Here is a 12,573-nt window from a genome sequence, read left to right on the forward strand (position 1 = left end):
ACTCGTAAAATAATTATTTTACTTAATTAAGTCCATTAGTTCATTACAAATAAAAGACCGACTTTAAATAGATACACATTAATTCTAATTTATAACTTGCATTCATTTTACGAGTTTCGTGCAAAATATAAACATTTATTTCTTGTTCAGTAGGTATTCCGCAATAAAATAAAGCCACGTTCTCATTTCCCCAGTAGGATTTGTTCACAATTTCGTTCACGACTAGGCATGTAATACCTAAGGTTGCATTCCCCGAGTAGTAAATCTGCCTGGCGGTTGCCGCGTTTTGCAGCTTAATGAAACTTGGCGTCACGACTTTTCAACTTATTATTGCATGTAGCGTCGAGTTTCCGCTAGAAACCTTGTTCTACAGATATATGAAAGTATTTACGACTTTTGCTAGCACTCCTAGGTACGCTTAGAAATTACTAAACAAGTGCAATAATAACTAAAACGAACAAGTTGATGCGGTGTTGAAACTGAATCTTATTATCCATTAAAGCGGACTAATTTCATGATATTGCTGCACAGTAAACGCTATAGGTATCTCATACGAGTTAAGATTAACATTTGACACGATCTAACTTTAATTTCTGCACGTTATATCTACCAATTATTAGTTTTTCTCTCTGTAAATTTCTGTGGCCGGTTTTTCTAAAATGATGTTTAGTTGATTGTTTTTTTTATAAACTGATATGTGTTGCCATCTATTGCTTGCTCGACGACTTTAAATCTATTTTTTTAACAGGAAAGAGGAAGACTTAAGCGGTCCCGCGGGCCCCGGTTGGGAGGAAGTCCTGACCTGGCTGGTGGAAGTAGGAGCCGAAGGAGAGGGAGACGCCGAAGGCTCGGAGGGCGACTCGGGTCGAGGCACGGCAAGGCTCAACTGGTCTGCCAAGCTGTCATCTTCGCCTGTGCCCACCACGGCCAGCGAAGAGCCACCTCATGAACACCGAGTTATTACGAGGCTTGATATTGAAAAAGATGATATCCAAGCAGTTCTGCCAATTTCCAAGGTAAGTTTATTTGATTCATTAATAAAAAATATCAAGTCATAAATCCGATGAAACTCACGTATTAAAGCACCTACTGCGTAGCGCTCAATGAAAGATGCGTGAAATAATTTATCGTTATAGGTGAAGTGTCCCAAATTAGCAATTTATTGAGCGGTCCACTACCGTCATAAATTAGCCGCAACGTATTTTCTTCGTAATTAATGAAACGAAGGGAGCTCGTTTTATTGCTATAACGACATCTTTATCGAGTTTCATAGGCTTTTGGCGAGTCCTTGCGGCCGGCGCCGGCTTGCTTTTATGTACGAAATTGCTGAAAAAAATGATAGTAAACCCTCCGAGGGTTGGTCGCCTCACATTATTCTTATAATATTATTTCTTGGGAAGAATCTCTAGAGCACGCTATCGTAACAAATCCTAGAGATTAACATTTAATGGTGCGCTGTTAGTATGAATGAAGTGGCCTAATGGGAGCTTTATCGCATGGAAGCTAAGGAAAGCACGCCCACTCGCGAGACTCGCGCCATAGGTAGGTACCTACTTGGGCCGTGCCCGCTAATGCCAACGAATTTTGGATAAGTTCTGACGTTATCGCGTACGTTTAAAACCATTTTTATCCGACTGCAGCAGAAGGGAAAGGTACTTAATCGTTTTACCTACATGGTTGCCCTCGACTTCGTTGCTGTTGAATTCAATATTCGTCCTACTTCCATACAACCCGCCACACTTTATTTTACACCTTGCTGTTAAGATTTCCCATTGTTCGTGTATAAAATTCCTTTACATAGATTGTTTAAAACTTGTGCATTTATCGTTAATATTGACGGATTTAAACGGCTTACATCACTTCACATAAAATGTCCTTAGCCTCTTATCTCTCCTTGGGGATATTAGGTATACTTAACTCTCAGAAAGGAATTCCACTTGATTCGATATTTTGCCTAAAACTCGATTTCTTCTCATAAAGATCAGTCCTCTTGTTTTAATATTATTATGACATTCCATGAACTTGATAAACATTTATATTCAAACATAAACATGGATCGATAACACGTGTAGACATTATTTAAATAGGTATATTATTGTCACAACAGATCTCTATCTCACGGTAACATCGCTGAATAGACAAGCTGTTGTAACTCAATTTGCATAGGGCTCAGTGTGCGGTCCCGTCTTAATGAAGTTAGAGAATAATATTTATAAAGCAATTACTTTATCTCATATTAGCACCAAGCTCATTAACCCGGGTTACCCGAGGTCTGAGCCTCGGGGTGCTCGGGCCGGTGAGCCGTACTTCAGTATCTGGCTCTGGCCTTATATTCCAATAGGTGTAGGCGAGGCGAACCTACTTTACTATAATACTTAGTGGCTGTCCCCGCTTACTCCACTAGTGATGGGTATTAGGACATCAATTTAAAATGAGTTTGTATGAGTACCTCATTTTCTAAAATGTGTTACAATGTCTTACTTCAAATGAGGTGAGGTACTAGCATATTTTCAGCGTCAACTATTCCATTAATTCCAACAGCGACAATTTTTTTAAGATGTATGAAAGCTTGCAGCGCTTACGCTTGTTGTCTTTCGTGTTTAATTGTTAACGTATTTTCGGTGGTGACGCGAAGCGATATTGAAGTACGTCGCGTGTCGGTCTCACTCCCTCTTTGGGTATTTCTAATTCATTGTTTCATTTTGAAAGGATTTTTGAGGGGTTCATGTCACAGAGAGGCGGTGAGTGGTACAAACTTAACGCATTTCTCGGTGGACCTTTTGTCGTTGCAATAAGGTTTGTAGTTCGGCAGTTGACAGTGTGGATCATTACTCGTTTCTTCATTTGAGACATTTGAGTTTTGAGTGTCGGCGAGCAGGCGAGCACCTAGCGCCTCGCGCGATCCAGGGACTCTGTTGCGAGTTGTGAGGAGTGTATGAGTTTTGAGGGTCGCGAGACTCGCGAGTAAATTTGTACGAATAAGAGTTTTTTTGAAATTTGAAGTGTGTGAATGATTTGTGTGGCAAGAGGTGTTTGTGATGCGCGCGAGTAAATGAGTAAAATGAATAGAGGAGTGAAGTAAGACATTGTGAGAGAAGTACTGCGACAAATTAACAAAATGAGTGGTACAAATGAGGTGCCTCACGAGTGAGCGACTCAACACTATACTCCACGACGCGTATGATGCAAGAACTATAGAGGCAGGAGGTACCTAAGGGGACTCCGGATTACGTTATATAGGGCTCCAGGCCATATGCCATTAAAACCTTTAAACCAACATTCCCTCAAACATCCACAGTGTTAAATATTAGCTTTAATACTCTCTATGGTCAAGATAAGAAGCCATTATCCTAACGAATCTTGAAGTCATCGTTAAGTACACAAAATCGTCTAACTAGAACGCTCTCCTACGCTCCTATGCAATGGCAATAACAACCTGCCCACTGACGGACACTCAACGCCCTCCGACTCTCAACCTAACTGCCCAAGATGATTAAACTAATTGAACTACATGAATGATTAAGTGCACACTGCCATTATTGTTCCGTGTAATGCAATTACGCCGAGTTGTTGAATGAACTTGTTAGAATTGTTGAAAGAGAATGCCGTTATCTACGTAAAGATACCTTTACTATTGTTACTGTTGTAATAAAGATAATGATTGATTGTTTGCTTATTTGGGTTTAGTAGGAGGCACAAAGCGACGCAAAATGACTCATAGGTACGTTTAATCACCTCTTATGTAAAACCTCCGCGGCATCAAACTATGCGACTTTAGCCACGGGCCACTTCTATATTTACTTAAGAGCCAACAGGAGTGGTCATTTCTCCATACAAACGTACTCGACTGTTTCCTCCGTGGGTTTTGAAGCTAGAGCAATGATTTTTTTAACACAGATTAATATTGTCAATATCTGTGTCGGACCGTTTTGATTTTTTTGATATTTTTGTTTTTTAAGGAGCTAGAGCCCTTCAAAAATGGCCTAATTGACTATGCCGCAATGAGAGGCGTGGTATTCAAAACTGATATCAATTAGCCAAAAAAGCAAAACGGTCCGACACAGATAATTTCATAATCATTTAGATTTCCAAATTTGGTTACGATTGGTTAGGTTTTGGAGGAGGAAACAGTCGAGTACGAAACCTCGATATTTAAGAATTTTACGGAGGATTTTTCGCCTTGTTCTTATCGCACTAGTTTTAGGAGCCGCTTCCGTTAGCGAGACGGGTATATTTACCTAAAATATTTAAATCTCAGCTCCTGTTGGCTCTTAATCTGCTCCATCTATCTCTGCCATTTAGGAGACAAGACAAACTGACATGGACAGTAAATTCCGTACTGGGTTTAAATAAATCAACAGTACACCAACTGATCCTAGCGAGCTAAAAGCACGGCAAACACGGTTGTAAACTCGTGACACAATTCGGATACCGATGGCTAATTGTGTCGATTAGGGTTTTAAAGAACTCCCGATCTAGTGGTGCCTGCATGTTAAGCATTCAGCAATATCGGCTGGGATCCCTGTTAAGAAAAGAGGGCTTTTATGGACTACACTATAATCGAGGTTTCGTATCCATAGTATCCACAAACAGTTGGATTTAGTTTCTTATGTCAACGGTCGATACGCATTCAGGCGGCCTTAGAACCTTCAATCAATCGTTCAGGACACCGATGCCGGTAAATCCATTCTATAAGTAACCCATATATAATCTCGATATCCAACGATATCTCGATTAATGCCAACGCCAAACTATGGTGATAAGTAGGTTCTAAACGAACCCTTATAAGTATAACCTACCTGCTTATTACGAGTATAATATGTACACACACAAGTACACACAGAGAAAAACGCTGAGATATTTAGGCGAATGATAATGATTGATATACCTACCTAATTACTCATTCCTACATACAAGAAATGGGATGCATCTTTTAAATTAATAAATAGAACCTGTATGGCCTAAACTTAATTAACTTGACTGGCTTGGTTAAGCTTAGATAGAACACTGAAAGGATTTCTATTCATCCCAGGCCCCATTGATGCAGCGCCAAATGGATTAACAAAGGACGCAGATATTGAAGACGGCTGCGGCTTCTGATTAGTTCGCCTCTGATTAATGTATTGCATATCCATAAAATTCCTAAGTACGACAAAGACTGGGCTAGCTCCTTTGTTTTTATATTTATCGTGTTTTTATACGGTTCGGATATCAATTAGGCAGCTTAACTAATTCTCGTGCATAGTAATACGTTACGTGATATATAGAAGAAGGAGATACCAATGGAATATAGAAAATAATATTTTTTAAGAAAGGGATTTTTTTATAGGTAATTGTGTCTCAAAATGATTGCATATTACCATGTAGGTATATTACCTATCAAATTATAGGCATTGAAGTAGTTAATTTTGGTGGTTCGGTAGTCGATAAAGGTTAAAAGCCGCTCCAAGGACGGATTTAAGCTAGGATTATTATTAAAATGAACCGAATTTAATTTTGACGATTTAGTGAAGATGCTAATTAGAAGGTATCTATTAGAGGATACTAATTGTTAAGTATTAAGGGTGTTTCTTTATTTATTATTTATAAGTATAGTTTTTTTCTAACGTTCCTGATCATTATATAGTTACACCCATTATTATAGTCTGTAACTAGCATTCTCTTAACCGGTTTCATAATACCACCAAAACGTACAAAAAACATCTCGTGCTATTTTCTCACGATGTCAACCCACGACAATTATACTGACTGGTTTAACGTAGGTAATTGGATAATCACACCAAACAGGATACAAGGCTCTTTAACAATGTAACTAGCCAACAAACCATAGCTGTTAAATGTACTGTGTCCGTTTTGTAAGGACGGGAAATATAATCGGTTAAAACACAAGTTAATTGCTACAGTTTTTATACCATTTCATTGTAGTGCCAACTCAACGCATATCTCTAATAGTTCCTATATAAGTATAGCGATCAGCGTGATACAAGAAAATACATACAAAACATAATTATAATTGGAAGAAATTAGTATTCATGCCAATACCGGAACTAATATCTTTTGGACCAGCGGGCTTAGCACGGGCGTATCATATTGCACGTGGTATGATACGTTGTCTTCTAACGTTATTGGTAAATTTGTCATATCGCTGAGCATGGCCCCGAGCTACGATAAGCCTACCACGTCGATATTGAATAAAGTTATCGACTATCATACGATAGTGACCACGACTGTCTATGCGTAGAGCTTATGAAAAATCTATTCAATGGCTGCCCTTATTCATATGTCGGACGTGTGTCGGACATAGTTTGAACATGAATAGTCAATTTTATTACTACACTTCCAAATTGAAAAGTGTTTAAATGAGTGACAGCTTTATACAAATTGACCTACATTATAACATGCACGGATAATCGTGTTTGACAATTGAGTCAATTGACAATAATTTGACATTGACAAGCATCGCGTACGCGCGTGATCAGTGAAAATATCAGAATACAAACCAAGTTGAAGAAAAATACTGATTTGCTGTGAAATCTAAAGAAAATGCCACGCATAATGTAAGTTTCTCTAAAAACCAATAATTTATTTACAGAAAAAGTTATAATTCGTTTGATCATAACTGATTTTGTCATGAATATGTTTTTCAGTCGATTCTTTGACGCAGAAGAAAATGCTAGCAAAATATATAACTCAGCATCCCCTGTTCGCCTACAGGGAGTACAGGGAGGACCATGAGCCTCTCGGAAGCCAGAGATAAGTGCAGTGCTGCATTCAAGTTCTATGAGAGCACGATCCGTACAGATCAGTGGCATCAGTGGCAGCAGGCATGGAAGTCGGTAAGTACTATGCTAATAATTAATACAGATCAACCTCATCTCAAACTAAGCAAAGTTTGTAGTATGGACACAAGAAACATCCATAACTTAGCATTACTTAAAACATTCAGTGCCAGCGCGAGCTACGCGCTACGAGTGTAGCCGATAACATGGGAAAAACCGTATGTAGCAAAAAGCGCCTACGAACAGTGAACTCCCCTAGTGAGTCGCTGGCAGTTAATGTGTTAATGTTTGTTGTTTATCTTGTTGATATTAGCCCAAATCCAGTTTCTAACTACCGTTGCAGGTAGGGTCATCAAGTCATCACTGAATACAATTTAGCTGTTAAATGTGTCAATTATCTATAAATTCTATTTTTATTGTCAGACTTGTCGTTAATTGAGCTGCAAAGTTAGAAAAATCAATGTGGCAGCAACCCAGGCTCCGCTAGCAGTGAGCGGTAACTCAACCAATTACCGGGAGAACTGGCTTGTCTAAAATGGATCCAGAAGAATCAAGGATTGGAGATGTAAGTACACCTTTCTTAAACTAAAATCATGAAGAGTTTATTGTGCCATTTAAAACTATTGACACTGATCTTCTACTATGACTATGTTCTACTAAGTGACAAAAGTTTGTTAAAAACTGTTCTATGACTACTATAATTGCATGAAGTTGTCATGGCAACAATGGATGTTGTAAAAGTTGATCCAACTGTAGATTAATTACCTAACTAGAAAGTTCTAGTTTGTTATACTTGTTTTTGGTAAACTAGAGTTAACAACATTGAAAGATACACTACTAAACTACCAATTGACATTTTTTTCACACTGCAGAAAAAGGTCATAATGATTGTAACAACAATTAAAAACTTTGGAACCCGTAGACCTCACTTTCAAAATTGTTTTTTTACCCTGTCTGAATATTGTAGAAGCTGGTTTTGTATGTAAGAATTCAAGTGTATTGACAAAAAAAAAACACCACCACACTTTGTGCCATGAATCTAAGACATAAGGATAAAATATTATTAATATTTAATTTTTATGTACAGTCTAACTGCACAGGTAAAAAGGCATTCGACTGCAGTTTCCAAACCGGCTTTACCTGTGCAGTTGAACTGTACAGTGTACATGCTAAACTGCGCAGGCATAGCCTAGTGTGTATTGCCAGCAGTTTAATTGAAAGATTTAAGTAGGTACTCTTATTTTAAATGTTTTCATTTGCAATACCCTAAGTGGTTTGATTGTATACGTGACAATGGGAAGAATTATGATTTTAGCAGCCTATGTATGTAGGTATGTATGTATGTGTGTGGGTATGTTTGTGTCGTGTATTACCCTAGCATAAAAGCTTAACTACTGAGACAAATATTGTTGAATAAGATGTTCATTAGTATGTTTTTATGCCGCAGGTGGCATAGACTACACTTTAATACATAATAGGTACTCTTTAATAAAATAATAATAACAAAAATGCTTTAAATAACGGATTAATAGTTACTGGAACAAAATTTAATTTATTTTCAGTCGAAACGAAATCGGACCAATGAAACTATAAAATCCCCCTGACTTAAAAACGACAGCTTTCTAAAAATGACATTAATTTCTTATAATTTGCAAATGAACCTCTGTACTAGCCTGCGCCACTATAGAATCATGACCTCATCTAATCTATTTGTTTCTGTTTCAGTCATAACATATTGGAGGACACTCAAGTTATCGAGGACACGATAGAAATTAACTAAAATCTGCAGCCTCAATTATTTAATGACTTATTTAGAAAAGGGATAGTCATAATATTTAGCTATAGAACGAGAGAGTGCGCCAAAAAAAAGTTCTGACTTTCTGCCTGGAACACACTTCTCAGCAGGCACGTCCATGCATTTCGAAGTCAATAGTAAAAGTGTTTATTTGTTAAGCATATGTAGGTGAAACTATTACAGTGGTATTTAAAAGGTTTTTTCTAACAAACCTTTAAGTTGCAATGTATGTATCAAGTACATATTACAAGATAAATTAGACCCCACGTCTCTTTATTCGATTGAGCTAAAACTTAATATACATTATTTAAGTTGGGTGATAACTGATAACGCAATATTATGGTACCACCGAATATCTGATGATGGACGCAGGATGTGGGCAAAGAAACTCTTTGATATATATAAAGCAACCTAATTTGTGTTTGGCTTTCTTAGAAATTGTTTTTATGAGTAGGTATTAATTGCCTGTTAAGGCCCCAGTACACAATGCGCCATTCTGGGGGACGCATTTATGCGTTAGAGGGAGCAAGTGATATTGCTATCTCATTCTACCGCATGGCTGCGTCCCTTGGTTTGGCCGGCGATGGCCCATTGTGTACAGGGGCCTTTATAGTCGGCAATAAAAACTTTTATCAAAAATATCATTTTTATTTGACAAGATATGTACTTACCACCTTATTCATAAAACTTTACGGACCTGATTTAGTTAAATAATTTTTTATCCCTTTCTTTCAAATACATAAGGGAGCCGGTCTACCTAGCTTTATTTGACGTTCATAAGCGCATTGTAATTATGCCTACTTGAATAAACTATCTTTTATCTTATCTTTATCTAAGTCAAAATGACAGATAAAGACAAACGATTCATAGCTAATTCAGGGCAGTAACACTTTTATGAATAATGCCACTAGGCTAAGCGTATTATGAGACGCAGGCGACGCAGTTCATGCAGCGCAGCACAGAGCAGATTTTGTAAAGTATGGAACGTCCTTACTCTGGAGTGTGCGTACCTAAAGGACGTTCTATACTTTACAAAAATCTGCTCTGTGCTGCGCTGCGTGACCTACGTCGCCTGCGTCTCAGCATACGCTTAAGTTTCCGTCACACAGGCGCGTTTCCCGGGCGGGGCGTGAGCGTTTTATATGTAAAAGCGGCGCGCCCCGCTAACGCCCCGCCCGGAAAACGCGCCTGTGTGACGAAGCCTTTAGCCTTACGGCTTGGCCATGACATTGCTCGACTGGCTTCGGCTAAGGCGACAACCATAGGTTGTAGCGAGACACAGCGATCGGACCTTTCGTTCCCATCTAGCCTTCCCTGCCTTAGCCGGAGCCAGTCGCGCAATGTGGCCAACGCGTTAGTATTTTTATAGTTTACCCCGCGACATCATTAGTAGTTTGTTTCAGTTCTTATAAATTGAAATATATGTCATACACTAAAGATAAAGTGATCAAGTCCACCGGTGGCCAAGGCTGGAAACGAGGCAGGGTACGCGGCTAACGTCCCAAATTCTCTTATGTAAGTACATATATATGTTTTGACGACCGGTCTGGCCCCTATTTCACCAAGCTGACAGGTACGACAATTGTCAAAAAAATGACAGACCTTTGTTTCACCACGCCGACATTTGTCAGTGACATATGTCGAGTGACAATTGTCAAGTGACAGGTGACAGATGACAATTTCGTAAATTGTTTTGTATAGAACTTCATATAAACATGACAGGTAGTTTAGTACAATTGTCCATCTTAAATTTAATGACAATTATTTTGTGAAACAAGGGTAATGTTTACTAGTCGACATATTTGTCAATTCTTCACAAGAGATCGTTAATTGCTTTCGATGTGCCGTGTTGTCATCACTAACATGATATTGATTGAGATCCCATCTGTGTCCCGACCCCATTTAATGCAGCGTATACCTACATTATATGATGAGAGAAACCTTGGATAAGTGGACAAGAGACCTTGTAGAGTGGTGCCCTAGATATAATAAAAGAAAGAGTGGCCCACAAAAGTTTAGATGGTCGAATGATTTAACAAGAATAGGAGGTAAATGGATGCAAACAGCAAAAGAAAGAAACAAATGGAAAGCTATGGAGGAGGCCTACGTCAAAGGACGAGTTGAAGCTAAAGTTGATAAATCAAATTAATATATGTTATGTACCAGCTTCAATAATAAATGCTAATTACTATTACAATTACAATACCTACATTATTTGTTGACAAGGCGTCAAAGCATTATTTTTTTGTTAGTTTTAAGTATTTTTTTCTGCAAATGCAAAGTCAGTGACGTCAAAGTAGGAATCTATTCGTACTTTATATATTCCCTTGTATAAGAATATCACCACTATTGCTTTCGCGGAGATTCATTTTCTAACTAACCAAAACCCTAACTTTACTGTTAGTGCCCAACTTCGCCCAAGTAAATTATTAAAAAAACAATAAGATAAGATAAGATAGTTTATTCCATAACAACTTTACAATCATGTCCGAAATTTAACTTACAATACCTATCTAAACATACCTAATTTCGCTACCGGTCCCCAACTTCGCATTATATTTTTTTTTTATTATGAAAACTATACTGAGACTTATTCCAAATCCTAAATGTTGAATTACTAAACGCCTTCATAGGCAACAATTAAAATTTATAATGGAATTATGATTTAATGCTAGTTAAGAAGAATTTAAAAGCGATTTAAAGCGATTTTTATTTGTACCCTAAAGGCGAATTTAGGGTACACAGTTTTGCGAACGTTTATTTTCAATGAACTGCAACGATGATAACGGGGTTTGCTAACAACGAAAACACTACAATTGTCACCCAAGCCTGACACAGCTCCGATCTCATGTCAAGAATTACCGACAAATTGACAAATATGTCGACTTATAAAAACTACTCTTGTTTCACCAAATCATTGTCAATTGGACAATTGTGACTAAATGCCTGTCATGTTTATAAGCACTTCTATACAAAAACAGTTTACGAAGTTGTCACTTGTCACCTGTCACTTGACAATTGTCACCCGACATATGTCACTGACAAATGTCGGCGTGGTGAAATTGGGGCCTGGTCTAATGGGTAGTCACCCTGTCTGTGAAGCCGCGGTCCTGGTTCGAATCCCGGTAAGGGCATTAATTTGTGTGATGAGCACAGATATTTGTTCCCGAGTCATGGATGTTTTCTATGTATTTAAGTATTTGTATATTATATATATTAGTCTAAGAGCTTAATATATATAATCCACTCGTACTTTTCGCAATCGTACTTTTTGTACTCTGTCACAGAATAAATAATAGTACTACTCTGTTCGATTACGCCTAGGTATGTGTTAAGAAAAAGTAGAAGACATATACAACTATGCGTGAAGCAATTGTGAGTCAGGTGGAATTTGCTCATGGTCTTCCTGCAGGCGCTCAAGTGGTTTGTGTACTTTCATCACCTGACACTACTATTCCCCCAAATAAAACGCCTGGCATTGTTATATTTGAATTAAATATATAATTAGCTATGATATCATTTTACAACCCCTTTGTTGCCCATCCACTCACACACCCACCGCTGAACTGCTGCCATGCTGGATTAATTAATAATGATAGTATGGCCCACTAACTAGAGGGATTACGTTGCTCTATAAATTGCATAAGTACCTATTTCCGTGGCTAACTCTCCGGTTATATCGTTGTCTGAGTACTCTGAGTGTGTCTGAGACCAAAACACTTTTTCCCTTTTCAGGTCATTACTATGTATACCTATACATTACGGCCCTCGCTCCGAGCCGTTCCTGGTGCAAAAGCTGCCCATAGTAATCCAGCGTTGAAAAGTTGCTAGCATCATGGGCACTTTCGCACCGGGGACGACAATTAATGATTTGTTTGTATACCATAATTTAATGTGAAAATAAACTTGGTTTATCTTTTTGGCAATAGTTGTGTTATTTACCCATTTATAATATTCTCTCCAGCAGCACAGAGCCGATATTGTTAAGAGCCCATCAAC

The 12,573-nt window shown here is 38.1% G+C and overlaps 1 protein-coding gene across 1 annotated transcript in view; it reads left to right on the forward strand.

Moving 5' to 3' along the window:
* The window catches only part of LOC134648971 (transmembrane protein 132E), a 135,099-nt gene that overhangs the window by 88,285 nt on the left and 34,241 nt on the right, over positions 1-12,573 (forward strand). Inside the window, 1 exon segment of the mRNA XM_063503641.1 lies at positions 749-1,016. Coding sequence (XP_063359711.1) covers positions 749-1,016 — 268 coding nt within the window.

The sequence above is a fragment of the Cydia amplana genome, chromosome 6 (assembly GCF_948474715.1).
Source record: "Cydia amplana chromosome 6, ilCydAmpl1.1, whole genome shotgun sequence".
In the NCBI taxonomy this organism is placed as follows: Eukaryota; Metazoa; Arthropoda; class Insecta; order Lepidoptera; family Tortricidae; genus Cydia; species Cydia amplana.